The sequence below is a fragment of the Malus sylvestris genome, chromosome 10, assembly GCF_916048215.2.
Source record: "Malus sylvestris chromosome 10, drMalSylv7.2, whole genome shotgun sequence".
Lineage (NCBI taxonomy): Eukaryota > Viridiplantae > Streptophyta > Magnoliopsida > Rosales > Rosaceae > Malus > Malus sylvestris.
Genome location: NC_062269.1, coordinates 41,880,920 through 41,899,114, shown reverse-complemented (window position 1 = coordinate 41,899,114; position 18,195 = coordinate 41,880,920). Strand labels below are relative to the sequence as shown.

The 18,195-nt window shown below is 37.6% G+C and overlaps 2 protein-coding genes and 1 long non-coding RNA gene across 5 annotated transcripts in view; 1 reads left to right on the top strand and 2 right to left on the bottom strand.

Moving 5' to 3' along the window:
• The first annotated feature begins 2,074 nt into the window (after positions 1–2,074).
• LOC126586363 (uncharacterized) overlaps positions 2,075–18,195 on the top strand; it is a 62,983-nt gene continuing 46,862 nt past the window's right edge. The window contains exons 1-4 of one of the 2 annotated variants that reach the window (XR_007610776.1): positions 2,075–2,108; positions 2,190–2,370; positions 2,506–2,627; positions 3,386–4,496. This is a non-coding gene — a long non-coding RNA (uncharacterized LOC126586363). Of the gene's footprint in view, positions 2,109–2,189; positions 2,371–2,505; positions 2,628–3,385; positions 4,497–18,195 lie in introns of those variants that run through there. The other variant, XR_007610775.1, reaches the window with a different exon arrangement.
• Positions 7,153–15,443, bottom strand: LOC126586350 (starch synthase 3, chloroplastic/amyloplastic-like). 2 transcript variants are annotated; one of them, XM_050251176.1, is made up of 17 exons: positions 15,428–15,443; positions 13,578–13,734; positions 13,038–13,104; positions 11,725–12,939; positions 11,349–11,563; positions 10,793–11,063; positions 10,545–10,720; positions 10,327–10,434; positions 9,803–9,912; positions 9,482–9,587; positions 8,957–9,127; positions 8,676–8,804; positions 8,331–8,513; positions 8,063–8,194; positions 7,851–7,962; positions 7,525–7,648; positions 7,153–7,432 (listed from the first exon to the last, which is right to left on the bottom strand). In XM_050251176.1, exons 2-17 carry the CDS (start codon positions 13,686–13,688, stop codon positions 7,300–7,302), a joined length of 3,363 nt encoding a protein of 1,120 aa, XP_050107133.1. In that variant the 5' UTR covers positions 13,689–13,734; positions 15,428–15,443; the 3' UTR covers positions 7,153–7,299. The 2 variants fall into 2 exon arrangements, with proteins under 2 accessions (XP_050107133.1, XP_050107132.1); XM_050251175.1 differs by lacking the exon at positions 15,428–15,443 and having other exon boundaries at positions 13,578–13,809.
• Positions 16,681–18,182, bottom strand: LOC126586355 (ATP synthase gamma chain, chloroplastic). The gene has a single exon (XM_050251183.1). The coding sequence runs from the start codon at positions 18,024–18,026 to the stop codon at positions 16,902–16,904; it is 1,125 nt and encodes a 374-aa protein (XP_050107140.1). The 5' UTR covers positions 18,027–18,182; the 3' UTR covers positions 16,681–16,901.

Here is an 18,195-nt window from a genome sequence, read left to right as displayed (position 1 = left end):
GAATTCAGCCTATCAACATTACGTAATTTGCAAAATGTAATTAATAATCTGGTCTATCGCTAGCATTTTTGATACATAAAATAAAATGTATTAAAAGAAGGATTGGTCTGAACCATAAAACTTGTCGTTCATTCCATTAAAACCTTATCCTCTCAACTTTTAACTCACTCACTCAGGCTTCAGCTCATCATCGGGCATTACAACAAAGAAAAAAGGACAAGCTCTCCCATCAGCGACTGACTATGGGAGATGGTGTGGGCGACGAAACTTTTTTAAGGAGGTTGTCTAGTAGGGACAAGGATTTTTTTTTTTTTTTTTTATCTTTATAAAGGAAAAAAAAAGACAAAATTAAAGAGAGAAGAAAAAAAAAACTGCAGAGAAGAGGGAAGATAAAAAAAAAGAGAAGAGAGAATCCCCATCACTTTAGTAGTGGGTGCTTTTTTAACAAGTTATTGGGTAAGGATAATTTCAAGACCAAATTATTCCTATTATACTTCTTATAAAATAAAATATATTTGTATTTTGATTCGTTAATTCTACTCGATAGCAGAAGATGTTCTAGTCAAACAATTGTTTAGGAATATCACTAATAAAATAAGAAAAGCTTCGGTAAAATAGTACGACTACATCATTATAATTTATAGGACACTTATCATAAATAATTTTTGAAATTGTTATTAGTATTCCAAAAATCTCATTTAACATTTCAAATTTTTTATATTGTGAAAGAAAAATATATTTGTAAGGAGTGTAGAATAAGATTTTTGAAGTACTAATAACATTTTTTATAATTTTACTTGAAGTTGGAAAATGACCTAATCAGGTAACCTTAACAAAGTTTATCTCGTAACAAGAACTAAGCACTTGGTTGATTGTGAGTCTGTGACTTCTACTTTTATCTGTCTTCTGGTTTACTTCTTTCGATGCTTCCTGGGTTTTGGTCTGTCTTCTGGTTTACTTCTTTCGATGCCTCCTGGGTTTTGGGGATTATTGCAATGGTAAATAGCTAGAGAGAGAGAGAGAGAGAGAGAGAGCAAATAAAGGCACTGTAGGTGCTGTCAAGGTGAAGGGTCTTCTCAAACTCAAATCAGTAAGATCTGTTGGACAATGACCAAAGAGAAGTCCATCTGTGGAGCGTCAATTAATAGTTTCACGCTTGGAGTTTGCAATCACATCCTTCATTCGTATGTGCACATCTGACTTTGCTATTTTACCCTCAGTTGTATACTAACTTAACTAGATATAGGAGAGGTAATCTTTGGATGCCAATGAGCAAAAATTGTGTCTCTTAATACTTTAATTCCATCACGTTCAAATTTTAACTTTGCCATGCAACTGATATGTTATATTTACATGTTCAAGAGACCGCTTTTGTTTAGAAAAAAATTACATATAACTGAAATGTTATATTTACATGTATTTTAAGTCTATCACATTCATATTTTCACTTTGTCATAGTGCATGATGGTGAAGCATCACCAGCTTTGCATGTAACCTTTTCTTCCTTTTTCAGTTTTACAACTCTTGTTATTTCTCATCATGTTCATAAGTTATTGCGATCCTATATACGATTCAAGTATTTTTTATACGAGATATATCTTCATAGCTAATCCAATATACGAATCTTTATTCAATTTTTTGACCTACAAATACAAGAGGATTTTGTATGAAATAGCTACATACGTTGTTGCTGTAATAATTATATGTCATGTGTAATGAGGATCGTATGCTTGTACATGCAAGCATCTCTCTTCGAATATAGAACCGTGCTTCTGAGAGACTTTTCAGTGTACCTGAAACACAGAGTTATGTGTTACTATAGAAGTGGTGAGATACTTGTGTTAAAAAAATTAACAACATAAAAAATAAAACTTGGGAATTGTTAGCACTCGAAAAATCTCATTGAACATTCCTCACAAATGTATTTTTCTTTATGTTAATAAAAAGTTAAAAGTGCATAATAAGATTTTTGGAGTGCCGATATAATTTTCATTGAATTTCCCTCGACTTAAATAATGACACACAGTTTACCACCTGTGTCACAGCCCATCCCGGGATTTTTATATCTGGGACGTGAATTGACGTAATTACCCTTGGCGGGCATTAAGGTACGTGTGTGTGTGACATTATTTGAATTAATTTTGTAAGTTTTGGGATTAAACTTTTGGAATTTGAATTTTTGTGGTTAGGGATTTGGATGGATGGTGAGGATTGTGTTGGGCCACACAATCACACACACACGCACTCCCTGTCTTCTCTCCCTCTCGTAGCACTCTCTGTCTCTCTCCCTCGACCTCACACACACCCACACCCAATGTGTACGGCACACACCCAAACCCTCCAAAAACTCGACGGATCGAGGCAACCAAGGTATGCATCTTCATCCTTTCGACGTTCTGAGTTCATTGGTACTAGTTTTAGAAAGTGAAACCCTCGAAATCACGGGAAACCCGAACCTCCATTTTTGAGTTACTGTTCATGCACACGTAAAATGTCGTGTTTCAGGGAATTCTAAGCTTGTAGTGAGCTTAGTGAAGTCCTAAGGAGGCTCGGAGTACTTCGTTTGAAGGATTTGGACGTCGGGATCACGTGGTTCCATTTTGGCCGAATTTCTTGGGAATTTTCCGGTGAGATTTCTTGATTTTTAGAGCCTTAAATTAGTCTATCGTGATTCTACATGTTTGGGGCTTCAATTTGATATAAAATACGAAGAAAATGGGTGAAAAACGAAGGAGAACAAAAGGTTTTAAAATTGGCCGGAAAACGGTCGCCGGAAAATCCAGTCCGGCGACCCAAGGAAGAAGAAGGGCGCGTGGGGGGCGCGTAGGCCCGTGCCACGTGCGGCGCGTGGGGGCGCGTGGCACATCAAAAAAATAATCTAAAAATATGTCGACGTTCGTGACGTCGAGTAGATCACTGTGGTATATTCATATACCCAAATTGAGCACCGTATGAGAAAGTTATTACGATTATTGGTTAGGTGCTTTAAATAACGTTTTATAGTTTTCGCATTTAGGTGAAAATGTGAATTGACGATCCGACCGTTGGATCGTCACCAAACTTTGATACGTTGTAATACGTAATATTTGAGGATTATTGGAACTTACGGATTGGGAATCCGAGTTACGGATCTTCCGGAATTGGAGTTGTAAGTTCATAAAATAAAATGTTAACCGTCACTTAGTTTGGAAATTGACGGAGATCCGACCGTTGGATGGTAATGAAATTTCAGGATGTTGTCCTAGAGATTTATTGTGGACTCTGGAAGTTATGGATTTAAAACCTGAGTTGCAGATCTTTCGGATCGAACTGCGTAGTGATGTGTTTTATATAAGTTATATTCTATCGATATGATTTCTGAGGTTGGATTTGATTATTGTTCTAGGCGGCGATCGTCATGACGCCTTGATGAGTTGTGCTAGGGAGTTGTAGGGCGAACTCCAGGTGAGTGGGCAGTTTTGTTTTCGTATTACCTATATACTATTGAGTTTTCCCAGAAATTGAATTTAAATGAAAGCATGATTTAAAATGCCATGGATAGATTTATATGAAAAGGAGGATTTGAAATGTCATGCATAGAAGTATATGAAAAGCATGAATTGATATATGATGCATATATATATATGTGAATTGGTGCTGTGGACGCACAGGTAAGTATCAGGTGAGTTTTATATTATTCATGTGCATTGTTGATGTGTATATTGTGGATAGCTCATAACCTGCAATTATGGTGTTAGTGCTTATATTATTCACCACACCGCACGCTCGTCTTGGATCCAAGTAGGTGGATGTCGTACAGACCAAGTGAGGGTTCCGACATGCTAGTCGTATAGATTACTAGATGTGATTCCGACTAGTGGGTGACCTTAGATTATGTGCACAGATGATTGATGAGAGAAGCACTAGAGCGTATTATTACACCATCCATGTCGTACAGACTACTTCAGGTAGTTCCGACTTATCTGCAGTGTAGTGCCGTACAGGTCATCGAGGTGACTCCGGTTGGATTGGATGTTGAGCTATGGAATTAACTGTACAGGACCAACTGCAGGGTCTCCGGTTAATTCAACTTTTCACCTGTTACATTGATGCATCATTTATTTTGTTTTCGAAATTAAAACATGGCATACTTTCGAGTTTTAAAGAAAAATTGATGATTCGAGATTTATGAAAAGTATTATGTTATTATATTATTTTCTGGGAAAAGTATACAGGTTTTACAGTGAGGGGTTAGAATTATTTTTGGCGAAATGTTTTTGAAAAGCTTGGTTTTACTGACCCACTCAATTTTGTTTTTCGCCCCTCCAGGTTCTTAATAGCAGAGTTTTGGTGGCCACGAGGAATCCAACGGTATTCTGACAGAATTCACAAAAGTAGGACTCACCCTCGAGGGTTTCCATTTTAATAATTGTATTTTAAAAGCTTCCGAACTGTGTAAATGGTTACGTCACTCTCATGTGACGGCCAGCATGCCCTCCTTCGGGACGGGGTGTGTCAACCTGTGTTCTAATCAGAATGAAAATTTTCTTTTTGCTTCCAGTGCACACCCCTTCTGTCCATAAAATATGGAGTGTGATACACCTACACATTCTTTTACTTTTCACATATCTTTCTAATTTTTAATCGTAGAATCAGATGAATTAAAAAATATCAAAAAACATAAATTAATAATAGATGCACGATAAGTAAAAAGAATATTTGATAGTAATAATGTCAATCACAATCTGCATGTTGATTTATGTCAAAACTATGCTACTCTAAGACTCTAATCAAACTGATAGTCTATGTACGTATGCCTAATTCGGCACAGCTGACAAGACTTTTTGCAGTTTTGAGAACTTGATAATACGCATACCTGATTTGGTTCACTTCTGGTTCTTTTTAAAGTAGAAGCATTTGTAGGGAAAAGAATTACAAGGTCTGCTAGCCTTGAGTGATATGACTCACCATGTTAGTAGAAAACTTGCTTGCAACGTGTGGTAGCGACGTTTTGTATGCATTATTATCGTTTATCTCTCTCATCACAAGTAATTGCATAAATTAATGTTTCATATAAGACGCTACAAATTAAGAGTTTCGCTTTAGCTATTTCTGCTCACTCCATGCTCAAACTTAGCCTCTTTAAGCATGGAAGTATACAATGAATTAATCACGAGACGTGATGGTTGGTGAAATTCTTAATTTTTCATTAGTGTAATAATTATACTAATTAATTAGCTTTTGTTTAACTGAAGTTGAAGTTTTTATTTTTTATTCTTCATCAATTAACCATGTTTGAAGATCATCAAACATAATTATTAAAATATCATTAAGCTTCTTGATCCCCTAAATCATCTTAGATTAGAGCAAGTTTAGTTGTCATCGAGTGTATACAATTGTGTTACTATCTCTCGTCTCAAGATACACACATGTATAGATCCGGCGACACAGTAAAATATCTACCAAGGTAGATCACCGATCACGTACAATGCATGGCAATATATAACTAGTGGTGCAAGAGCGCAAGTCATATTTTGCTTTGCTTACTTGGATTTCAATTCCAAGAGTACAATCATGTACATGGAATCCTAGCAAGAAGCATTTAGTGGAGAAAATCGACTTTATCAGAGGTTTTTTTTTTTCCCCTAATGATTGAAGAGAGAACTCAACTTCTACCATCCAAAGAGGATCTGCTTGATTTGAAGGTACTTATAAGATGAGCACACCCAGACCTGCTTATTCTCCGTCTCTTTCCTTTTGAGGAAGAAAAAGTGAAAGTGGGAAATAAAGCGACCACTAATATTGCATGCGTTCTAAATCAATCTCAATTTTAGTCCATCACCAGTCCTATAGGGTGCGTTTGGTACGTGGGACGGGACGGGACGGAACGGGACGAGGCGTTCCGTCCCGCGTTTGGTGCGCCAAAAATGGGTGGAACGGGCTGTTCCACGGGACAGATTTTGAGTGTTTTTGCGTTCCACCTCCCCCCTGGAACGGGTTTGTTCCACGTTTGTGGAACGCAATGTTTTACCATTTTAAGACAAATATACCCCATGTCTTTTTCAAAAATTACACCTTCGTTCCGTCCCGTCCCGTCCCGTTCCGTCCCGTCCCGTCCCGTTCCGTTCCGTTCCGTCTGCGTACCAAACGCACCCATATGGAATGAGATCTACCGCAGATTTCTATGTCCGAGTTCATGGATAAAGATATTTGGACCATTTAAGAAAGAGAAAGATATTCGGACCGTTTAAATTTTTAGTTTTTTATAAAATAGGCCAATAAAATAGGCTAATAGAGGCTAGATAATTGAAATTAAGTGGTCCAGATCTCTCATCCGATCCCTTAAATATTCTCACGTCATAAGACTTATCATTTCCACAAGGTTGGTCGCTTCAATGCTTGAAAGTAATGGAAGCAAATTTGACGTCCAATAAGAAAAAAATTTAAATGCTTTCCCACCTTGGGGATTCTTTTCTGCACTATCAAGATCAAGTATGAATACTCATAGCAAGTGCCACTCGCTTGCAGTTTCTTTTAACCTTTTTTTTTTTTAATATTAATTTTTCAAGTCCTGTTTTTTACTTTGGCATGTGATATATATGCAGATGTGATTCAAGTAATAATCTTGAAAATTTCTTTATAAATTAGTTTTATTAAAAAGGCTCGATTGATGCATGTACAAACTACAAAGTGTTAGCAAATTCCACTGTGCTACTGAAATAATTTTTTCACCTATTTTGACCTCTAAATCAATTTTTTTTTTGGTCCGTGTCACTTTACCTGAGCATGCATATTTAACAGAAAATTTGACGGACTTAACAATAAGGGTTAAGGTGCATGAAAACATGATTTAGGGGAGAAGTTACGTCAAAATGACATTCGGAGGGCAAAGGTTGAATTTGCTAAAAATAACATCACATTTTTGTTTTGGCCTGGGCAGAATTTACGTGAAGTAACTCATAACTTGTAGATCTCCATGTTTCGAACTTTTCTCTGTACTTCTTAATCACCTTTTTATGGTGCATTGAACTAACAATGATCAATACCATGTTTCACGACAAGTCATAGGTTCGATAGGTTCAATTCATGACGCTGGTGAATCACACATTGGTGGCCAGGAAGGAGTTAAAATGCTTTTGTGAGTCTTGTCAGACCCTAAAAGGGTGGACTACCTTTGGCGAAGCCATCAACTGGTTTCTTATTTTTAAAGAAAAACTAATGATCATCAAATACCCTATTGACATATAAAATCATATCCCCTGTACATTATTTATGCAGCTAGTTAAAGCTATAGATTTCGAGTTATCTGATTTCTTATATTCACTCCTTCCGTGCTGCGCGGTAAAGCTCCATATAGTCGAGAGCTGGCTTGTTCCAAGACCAATCTTGCTCCATCACCGTCTTGCACAACGAGTTAAACCAATCCCGACCATCAAACCAAGCGGAGATTGCCCTGAAAAACACCATTTATGAGTACATTTTTTATACTTCAATTTTTGAAAAAACCATAGTTCTCCAATCATCTACGAAAGAAAATGTACGCACCTATTAAGAGCATAATAGACACCAGCAGCATCAGCTCCATCGAAGCTGAAACCATTTGGCTCGACACCCTGGGCGTCTGCTCTCTCTTCATCATGGTCAACATCAAATACCGTATCATAAAGTCCTATAAAAGATACAAAAAGAAATCGACAGTCAAACTTCACACCGAAGTAACTTTAGTTTACCCGAAAAAATGTCCAAGGTAGTTTTTAACTCAGTGTCATAGTAGAGGGGACTATAAACATGTCAAATGGCTAGTCAAGACAAAGTATAAACACCCTATTAAAGCACACTCCTTGTCAGAAACTGATAAGCTAGGTACACACCTCCAGTTTTTCGAACAACAGGTATAGAACCATATCTCATTGCTATGAGTTGGGTGAGACCGCATGGCTCAAAAATTGAAGGAACTAAGATGAAATCAGCACCAGAGTATATCTGTGGGAAAATTCAATTAGTAAGTTATCATCACAGTGCAGATGTAAGAGGTCCATTTACATAATAAATAAAACAAAACATGAATTTCACTAGAACAGACCAAATGCGACAGTGGCTCATCATAAGTCAAACAAAGGCGAGCACGATCACCATGAGAAGAATGTAACTGATTTGCCAAATTTACAAAATCATTTTGGATACGAGGATCTGGAGCTGAACCAAGCAATACAACCTGCATTAAGTGGTCCAATTTGATTCAGATTTGGCTTTGGTACACTAAGAAATGAGAGGGGATACGTAAGCCCATCAAGAACAATGTTTATGGTAATAATTGACCCGCAGAAAGAGGGAGAGAGATGAAAGGTAACCTGTCCATTGCGTTCCAAGGTGTGCCGAATGGCATGCTTGATGAGATGGATTCCTTTCTGGTGAGTTAAGCGCGTAATAATACCTACTACAGGGAGATCAGCTGTTTTCAGACCAAGCCTTTGTTGCAAGGCTTCCTTAGCAGCTTGTTTGCCTTCAACAACATTTTCAGAAGTATATGATATCTGAATGATAAGCATCATATGTGTTAGATGCAGTTGTACTGCAAGTATTTAAGAGAATTTGGCAAACAGCCGAATACTTATTCCAAGAAACATAAATGGAAAAAACTTTAATATAAGTTTAGAATTACTAGGGTGAGGAACACAGAAATATTATTTACTTACAGGAATGAACTTATCATTGTATGGATCCCATATATCTTGGTCAATTCCATTTATTATACCATGAAACTTGTAAAGATGAGGAGCAATTGCAGGATTTCCAGATACCTCCTTAGCGTAAGTGTTGGATACCTGAAGATATAGAGACGAGTGAAACAGTTGACAAGATAGAACTGGTTATTAGAGTTGAAAGGTCTGATACTAATATTCACAATGGCAAAGTATGCTCTAGGACATCAAAAACTGATGACATGAGATAGTTTCAGGAATTTGTAAGTACTTACCGTTGTGGATTTGTCTGAGGATGCCACAGCTTTACCAATGAAGTGCGTTCCAAACTCAAGGTTATGAATTGTGAAGACAACCCGAGCTTTACTGAGACCATAATGCATGTAATGATCTTTAAATAACCAGGCAACAGGTGCACTAGACCAATCATGGCAATGAATGATATCCTGCCATCATAAAGCACGACTTTCAAATAGATATCCTAAAAATCCATTAACTGAAATCTTCCGTCTGAAAATAGCACAATCAAATTTTTCCTTCATTCTAGAAAAATCTTCCTTCATATTTTTTTGTAATTTACTTTACTTGTTTTGCATAGGTAAGAGTAGGCAGAAGCACCACTGCCACTACAAATATGAATTAAGTCACTTGTAGTACTAGGACGCATATAAACTGCATAAACATTTCGCAATGTTTTCTCCTTTCTTCTACCAAATAAGTAGGCCACTTATGTGAAGACATCTGGTGTTGTGTGAAATTAATAAACTTCTAAGATAAGCAATTGGATCATGAGTACTCACAGGATGAAATCCACTTTGGAGTAGAAATTCTAGCGCAGCACGGCAAAAGAAACCAAATCTCTCTGCATCATTTTTACAGCCATATACGCAACCCGCATAAAAGAATCTGCAAAAAGAAACGGAAATAGAAAAGATTCATAGTAAATAACAAATTGCTGCATCTGGCACAATGGCATTATTGTTTACAAATTACAGTAGGATCAATTGCCAGATATAAAAAGTGTAATGCCTATCAACCCATTACAAAAGAAAACAAATATTAGTAAACTTGATACGTACATTCAAAACACATGATTTGAAGGACGTGAAAGAGGAAAGTACCTGTTTTGAGGTTCCAAAAAGTACACTGAAATGCCTTCCACTTTCCCAAACCAAACTTTTATTTCAGTTCCACCCCAAGAGAAGCTTCTGTTATACTGAAACTCCTTCACCTGTATCAGAACACCGGGATTTCATAATTTAGAAACCAAAGCATTATGAAGCTAATGTTGAATAAGAACAAATACATGAATAGGTCCAAAACAGCAGATTATATCAATCATAAACAATAGAATGTAAAAAGACGAGAAGAAATCTATGTTTTTAAGAAAACCTGTTAATCAAAGAACATGGACTCACAAAAACCCAAGAGGAGCAAATTTTATTTCATTATTTCCATGAATGTACCTCCAAGATAGGCAGTCAAATGCCACATATAAGACCTAGAACAAGCATTCTTTTATTTACTAGAAATACAGAATAAAAAAAGAAAAGAAACAAAAGACCAAATCTCAATGGCATAAAGAAAAAAAAGAAGTAAAGAGCAGATGAGGTATATGGAAATAAGCAACAGCAGAGAAGCTTACATTGCTAAAGTTCAAACAATCATACTTTGGAAGAATGATGTCAACGTGGTGATTTAAGTCTTGCACAGCTCGTGAGAGACTGGTAACAACGTCACCAAGGCCTCCAACCTAGAATAGATGTTATGAATAATTGAAGGGAAAAAAAGGAAATAAACAAAATCATTAAGGCCCTTATATGCAAGCAAGTACGTACTGACAATAAATGTTTACAAGCTTGCCTTTGCAATGGGGGCCATTTCAACAGCAATATGTACAATGTTCATTGGTGGCTCCTTCGCAACTCCTCCAAACACCGGAATGTGGTAATCCATGCCATTATTGTTGTCAAAAAGTCCACCATCTTCCGTCTCAGAGAAAACAAAGTCCATCATGTATGCATCGAGTGGGACTGGAACTGTAGAGACACAAATACACATGTCAACAAGAAAATTTAACCCCTGAAAGGTACATATAAACTCAAACTCACCAGTTGTTTTGACATGAGAACCATTCTCTGCAGGTAACATCTTCTGTGGTTGCAATGGACCCTTGCGGTGGGTCCAACGGTTAAATGATCCTCTGAACCAAACCTCAGGCTTTCCATTCAGAACTGTGTTGGCAGGATTGTAGAAAACTGTCGCCTTATTTCCAGCTTGAACATCAAGAGGCTCAGTGTATACTATATGCTTCTGAGACAGCAAAAACCTTTTCAAAATTCTTTCCTTCATTTCTGCTTTCATACGAGCTGTTCTTTCGGCCTGCGACAAGTGAAGGGAAATGGTACTGGGATCAGTAATGCCATAAGATAACAGTGAGAAGTTGAATCCCAAATTTTCCAATATAAGATAAATAAACATATATAGAGATAGGAAATCTCAAGTACCCATTGACAACAATTTAAGGGTAATCCAGAAACTCCACACTTTGCATAAATTACAAGCACTACACGGACCAACCAGTCAAAAACCCTAAGAAGGTGGTCCCAATCTCACATCAAGCGCCTCAATCTAATCGTTCTAGGCGTACTTTTCAGTAAGACTCACCTTGGCACGTATTGCCTCCTCCTTTAATCTCCTCTCCTCCTGGAGCTTCTTATATATCTGGTGTTCTACCTCAACCCAATATAGTTCCTCAGGAATGGATTTTGGAACTATAGCATGGAAATCATGACGGTGGTTGTTATCATATAGAACGGCATTCTGAGGTGGTCCATCAGCAAAAACCCAATCCAAGACAACAGCTTGTTCAGGTACAACAACTACAAGAATAAAGTTGACAAAAATGATGTTTTTTACAACATGCCATACAGGCAACAAACAGAAAATTATCTCAGAAATCTCAGATAAGGTAAAGGAATGAAAACAAACAAAATAAGTAAGCTAGAGAAAGAACGGACAAGAATAAAGAAAATGCACATACCATTGGCATACCACCAGTCACCATCCTTTCTCTCAGAGCTAACAAGTCTTTCAACAATTGACAATCCATCCATCCAACCATTATGCCCCCCATGAATCCATAGTTCCTTAGCATGAACAAGAGGACCCGAGCTTCGGTTATAGTATAACTTCACCAAGTCCTCACCATTAAACTCTCTAGGCTCTATGTGCCAAACGTCTTCTACAGACCTTACAGCCTTTTTGATCAACTCTTGCACCATTTGTCGTCTCTTTACGATCTCTGCCTTTGCCTGTGCTCTGTCAGCTTCACTTGCTGCCTTCTCTGCTTCAATTCGCCTCTGCTCTTCTGCTTGCCTTTCCCTCTCAGCTCGCTCCTTTGCAAGTTTCTCTTGTTCTTTACGCTTCTCCTCAAGCAAGAAATCTTCAAATGCAAAGAGGTCCATTCCACCTTCCACAGTTATGTAGAAATCTTTTGCATCATTATTGTCATAAACATTTTGCCCATTGAAGAACACAAAGTTTATCTTATATGATTCTTTAGGAACATGAAACCGGCAAGACCACCAATCCCCTTTGAGTTGTGTTTTGTTCAACCTGAAGGTAAAAGGTTTCCAACGCCAGTCGTTAAAGGCACCCATCATCTGAACCTCTGGCTCATTGCTTAGGGTTGATATACTTTTATGAAGGAACACTTCTATGTCTTGATCAGGTTTCACCACCTGAGGATAGACAAAGATTTTGTACCCGCTTGAGAAGTTCTCCTCAGCAAGCCTCGTAATTTCCTCTTTACGCAATTTTTCTTCCCTCTCCAACTTTAACTTTAAAGAAACTTCATTCGTTAACTTTTCACTAGTATCAATGCCTTTATCAGTGTCTGCCAAGTCATCAAGGACCTTACCTACACTCCAATTTTCTATCCCTTGATTGCCCCCCCTACCAGATGGCTTGCTAACTGAAGATGATTCCTCAACCTTACTACTAGTTTCATCAATTCTTTTTTCCTCAACATCGCTCTCTTCTGAAGGTTCAACTACCAATTCTCTTCTGGTGTCAACTCTTGATTCAAGTGTTTTCTTATTTTTCCCAGCAAGTTCACTGGATGTCGAAGATGTAATACCCTTTTCGTCCCCAATATTCCTTTGATTCGTCTTCTGGCCGCTAGTTCCTACTGCGTTTTTCGGCACTAATCCCTTTGAACCTGGAGACACTTTTCTTTGTCTCCTCCTTGAAAAATCTACCAAGTTACAAAGTCAGATTAAGTTAACAATAACAAAGAAAACTAAGGTCAATTAATCAACTTCAAACTAGAAGAGAACAACACGGCTAACTCACCGGCTGAACTGGCAGTAATTTGGTATGAAACCCCATTTGCCAGGTTTCCTTTGAAACGTGAAGAATACTGAAATAAAATGCATTATTAAGAGAAGTTTAGTTTGATATACAACACTCATTAAAAACTTAAATCCACCACAGTTCAGTACTTGTATTCAGAAAAGCTGACTGGAAAAGCAAAACCATCACTGCCCAAAAAGTAAAATTTCTCATAATTCAGTCATATCTACAGTAAAATCAAACAAATAGTGAGTGCCCACCAAGAAAAGAACATGATTTCATTGAAAAAGCTTCCACCTTTACAAAATCTCCAATCAATACCCCACCAAAAGTGTTGGTAAACAAACATTCAACCACAAAGATCAATGAATCCCACAATCCATCTCTCCATAAAAACACAGATTCTCACAAGCTTGTGATCTTTCAATACCAAATCACTAAAAAAACCCAATGAGAGAAATATCACAAGAAGAAGAAAATGCATATATATACACACACATGTATATATATGTCTATAAATTTATAAAAGAAATGACTAACTCTTCCATGGGGAGGGAATCCAGTAAAAGGTTTGAGCTTTAAGTTGCTTCCTCTCTGTTGGAAAATTCCTCTGCAACTGAGTGGCCTCTGTGCTTGTATAGAAACCTCCATGGCAGAAGAATGTTTGTTTGTTTGTTATGCTGCTTCCTTCTTGCTCCTTCAATCACACAAAATATAATCCCCACTGATTAGCAACCCATCTCGAAGGCTCGAAGACTGAGCTTATCGGTTCATTAATTAATTAATTAATTAATTATCAAAGATCTTGATTTACATTTTTATATCAATATTTCAAAAGAGAAAACGAATGAAAAGAGTTTGAAAATTTCGAATTTTAACGATAAGTACAAAATAAAGACTAAAGTGAATAGTACCATAATTGATTTTTTAGTGTAAAAATCTAGTTTTTTGTTAAAGTAAATAATACCGGGAGCTTTTCGTTAAAGTTCCCTTCTAAAAGACGCTAGGCTTTAGGGCTGAGGCCTAGGTCCTAAGTGGCTAGACGGGGCTAGGCGGGAGGCCAGACAGACTAGACGGATTTAAGTAAATTTATTATATATCTTTAGTATTTTGATTAATTTTATGGTATGAAATAAAACTTCAAATTTTACAAGTCCGTAATAATTTACAAATTTTTTTTTAGAGATCATATTAATTTAGGGAGTTTTAAATAAATATTTTTGATACTGTTTACTTTTAACGTTAAGGACATTTTTAACCTAAAAAGTCACTTATAGTACTATTTACTTACACCTTTATTTTATTCTTTTACTTAAAAGTTAAAATTTTCAAACTATTTTCATTAATTTTCCTATTAATTTACGTTGAATTTAAAGAAAAATAAAAGTGTCAAATATGTGAACTTAGAAAGGGCACATTAGGACACATAAAGATGGGACTCTACACCAATACTTAACAATAAAGACATTTTCAGCCAAACATCCATCATTTTTTATGAGAAAATTTAATATACTAGGGACAGACAGCCTATGGCTTTTTTACAAAAAGCAAGCAACTCGATTACTTAGGGAGACCGCTTTAAGATTACGTAGAGAAAACCGCTTTGATGTGCTAAAAGCTTAATTACTTAATAATACGATTTATCGTTCATTTTCATTTGTAAATAAGATATTTTAAGTTCAAATCTAGTAGATGATGAACTCGTAATTAATTTACTTTTCCCATCAATTAGTGTAATATATCAATGAAATAAGAAAATATACGTAGAACACACATTCTCTAGAGAACAATGATTAAATGTAATGATGGTTTTAACTATGAATTTTCTCTAGATGACCTAATAAACATGGGAAAAGAAGATTATGCAATAAACACTTTAGGTCTTTCGTGCGTAGCAAGAGAGAGAAAGAAACAGGGCACTTCGTCCCAGACGAGAGAGTTTCTCTCAACATACAAAAATGCATTTTTACACAGAGGCAGATTGTCTGCCCTCTCTTTGGATGCCATTTTCATCTTCTCTTATTTTGTACGGTCACGATTAAACCACGTTAACATTTTATATTAATTTTTTATAAAGATAATAAGACAAAAAGTAATAAGAAAATAAAATGTTGACGTGATTTAACCGTGACCGCACAAATAGGAGAGGATGAGAATGACACTCAAAGAGGAGGGCAGACAATCTGCCTCCTTTTTACACATGCACATCAAAATCAATTGCCATAAAAACATCAAACATCATGCATCATTTATTTTTCACATCTTAATAACAAAATTAAAATCACAAGAAATTATTTGTACATGCATTCATGATTCATCAACAAATGTGTGCAACAATAAGACGTGATGGGGAGAAAGAAGAAATTAGAGATTAGAGATATGAATATTACCTTAATTAATTAGAGAGAAAAGAAAAATGAAATCAGAGATGATGATGAACTGGTTTTGGAGAGGAGAGAGGGAAGAAGCCAAGAAGGAATGGCCAAATGGGAATTGAAACCGAACAACGGGGGAGGTGATGAGAAGTGCTTTTTTTTTGTTGATATTCAATTCAAAGATTTAAAGTGGCTTTTTTCCATTCGGCTTTTTCTAAAAGCTGAAATTAATCAGTTGTCTAATCTCACGTGGGCTTAGTTTGTGAGGGACCCTAATTCCAGTTTGAATTCTCACAGATGCATTCTTTGAAGTTACCGCTTTACTTTGATGTACCATTTAACTTGGAATAAAAATAGTTCGCTTATATTCGAAGAGTAATGCTAAGGAGACTAAATTTGCATACTAAATTATGTGTCATCAATAAAAATGAGTACGTCTATCAACGCTTAAGTAATAAATCAATCATCAACTTATATGTCTTTTAGTTTTCAAATTTAATCTCTCTACCATTACTCATATTCGAAACCTATTTTCCTTAATTGTCAAAAGACCGTTGCTTCATTTTATCATAAGAACAAAATAAGACCGTTGCTTCCCGCCACAAAAATCATGCAGGTGCCAGAAACAACACACAAGTCCTCCTCCACAACAAACTCTCAATCGATCCCAAATCTCTCAAATTTCTCAAAGTCCCAGAACTTGAAGCAAAATCTTGAGGAACGACGACGGACTGAGGGCAAAAAGACATGAAGACTTTCAGAAGTACCTAAAACCACGAACACATTGCCAAACTTCTCAAAGACATCTTTGTGACAACCTCAAAACCGAGAGCTCTCTCTACCAACTTCTTCTATCTTCGAGTTCTATAGCCACCTCCGGTTCATCTTCGCAGAATCGAACCTATGTTCTAAACCAAAGTGATCACGGGGATGGGGTTCCTCATTTTCCTCTCCCAACTGTTAACGGGTATTTGCAGCGAAAGAAGTTCATCGCATTGAGCCCAGTTTTTCTCGGATAACTAATGAGCGCTTGTAGTCAGAGTATTATAACATGCCTGTCAATCTTCATGGTTTTAGTTGACAGAGCTAGTGATTAAGTTTGTAATTGTTTCTCCGATTTTCAAGAGAGTTGATAAGTTGCCGAGACGAACTCCCTATACCCATTCGATCAGTCTTATTGGAAAAGAAAGACGGAATCGGTTTCGATTATGATAGGTTCAGTCTTATTGGTAATTCAAGAGCAAGAGAAGATATACGAGGAACGAGAATTCAGATCCTTAATTACATGATTAGCAGTATTATTAACTATGATGGAAAAAAATGTCATACAATATATATATGTGGAATGCTCTCTTTTGTTCTCATTTGTGCACAGAAAGTTTATTGGCAGCTGAGAATTACAATGGAAGTGTTAAGTCTGCAAATTTAAGACAATTGGCACAACTCAATGTGGAGGAGAAAACAAGTACCATGTTGTTCTTTGAATCGTCTAGACTAAAGCGTTGGCACCCGAAACAATCTCCAAAATCTCTCCGGTGATTTTTGCCTGGCGCTGCCGATTGTAGGTCTGCGACAAGGTTTTCTTCAGCTCCACAGCGTTATCGGTTGCATTGCTCATAGCGGTCATCCTAGCAGCGAGCTCACTGGCTAGAGACTCCTGCAATGCCCTCAAAATCTGACTGTTGAGGTACAAGGGCAGCAAAGCGTCGAGAATCTGAACCGGATCCTGCTCAAACTGCAAAACCGGTGTGAAATCCACGGTCTGCGTCTTGATGACATCTCTCTCCACTGTCAATTTCCCTTCCTTTGTTGTCAGCCTGAAGAACTCATCATCCACGGCGTCCACACAAACGCCATTGATGTCGCAAATCTCTCCCTTTGGCGAGAGTGGAAGCAGGGTGTGAATCACAGGGTCGGATTTAACCAGCGACACGAATTTCGTGTACAAAAGCTCGACTTTGTCGACCTCTTCGCTCACGAAAAGGGAGAAAACATCGTCCGCGATGGCCTGCGCTTCTTTGGCGGTTGGGAGGTTGGTTCCCTCGAGAAACTTATCAACCGGAATGTAAGGCCGGCGGAGGAAATACGAGTTACCCTTTTTACCGACGCTGATGATGGTGAATTCGAGACCAAGAGCCTTCAATTCCGCGATTCTTCTCTCGGCTTTTTTTATGATCATATTGTTGAACCCTCCGCAAAGACCGCGATCCCCAGTTATCACAACGAGAGCAACTTTCTTGACGGGCCTAACTTTGGTCAGAGGAGCATCAATGTCTTCCACTTGGAGCTGCTCATTGATGTTGTAAAGAACTTCAACTAGGGTTTCCGAAAAGGGTCTGCCATTAACGACAGCCTCTTGAGCTCGGCGGACTTTGGCCGCTGCCACAAGCTTCATAGCCTCGGTGATCTTCTGCGTGTTCTTCACTGATGAAATACGCTCGCGAAGCTCGCGAAGACCGCATTGAACCGGTGTCACAGATGACGATCGCGAGGCGGGAAGGGAGTTTTGGGAGGGAAGCTGAAGAGGGGCGATGAAGGAGCGGCAGGAGAGGGCGGAGGCGTCGGAAAGGGAGGGTTTTGAGGACGCCCACATTGTCAAATTTGAGCAAGACATGGTGGTTCCAAGTTGTAACGGAGTTTTCGAAGCTCGAAATGGAGGAACAGGGAAGAAGAAAGAGGGTCTGCAATGTGAGGCTTGGTTTGTGAAGAAGTCTTTATCTTCATGTGTGTAGGACTTCAGGTGAATGGTGGCAAAGAGCGGGGGAATGAGTGGAGGGAGAGGG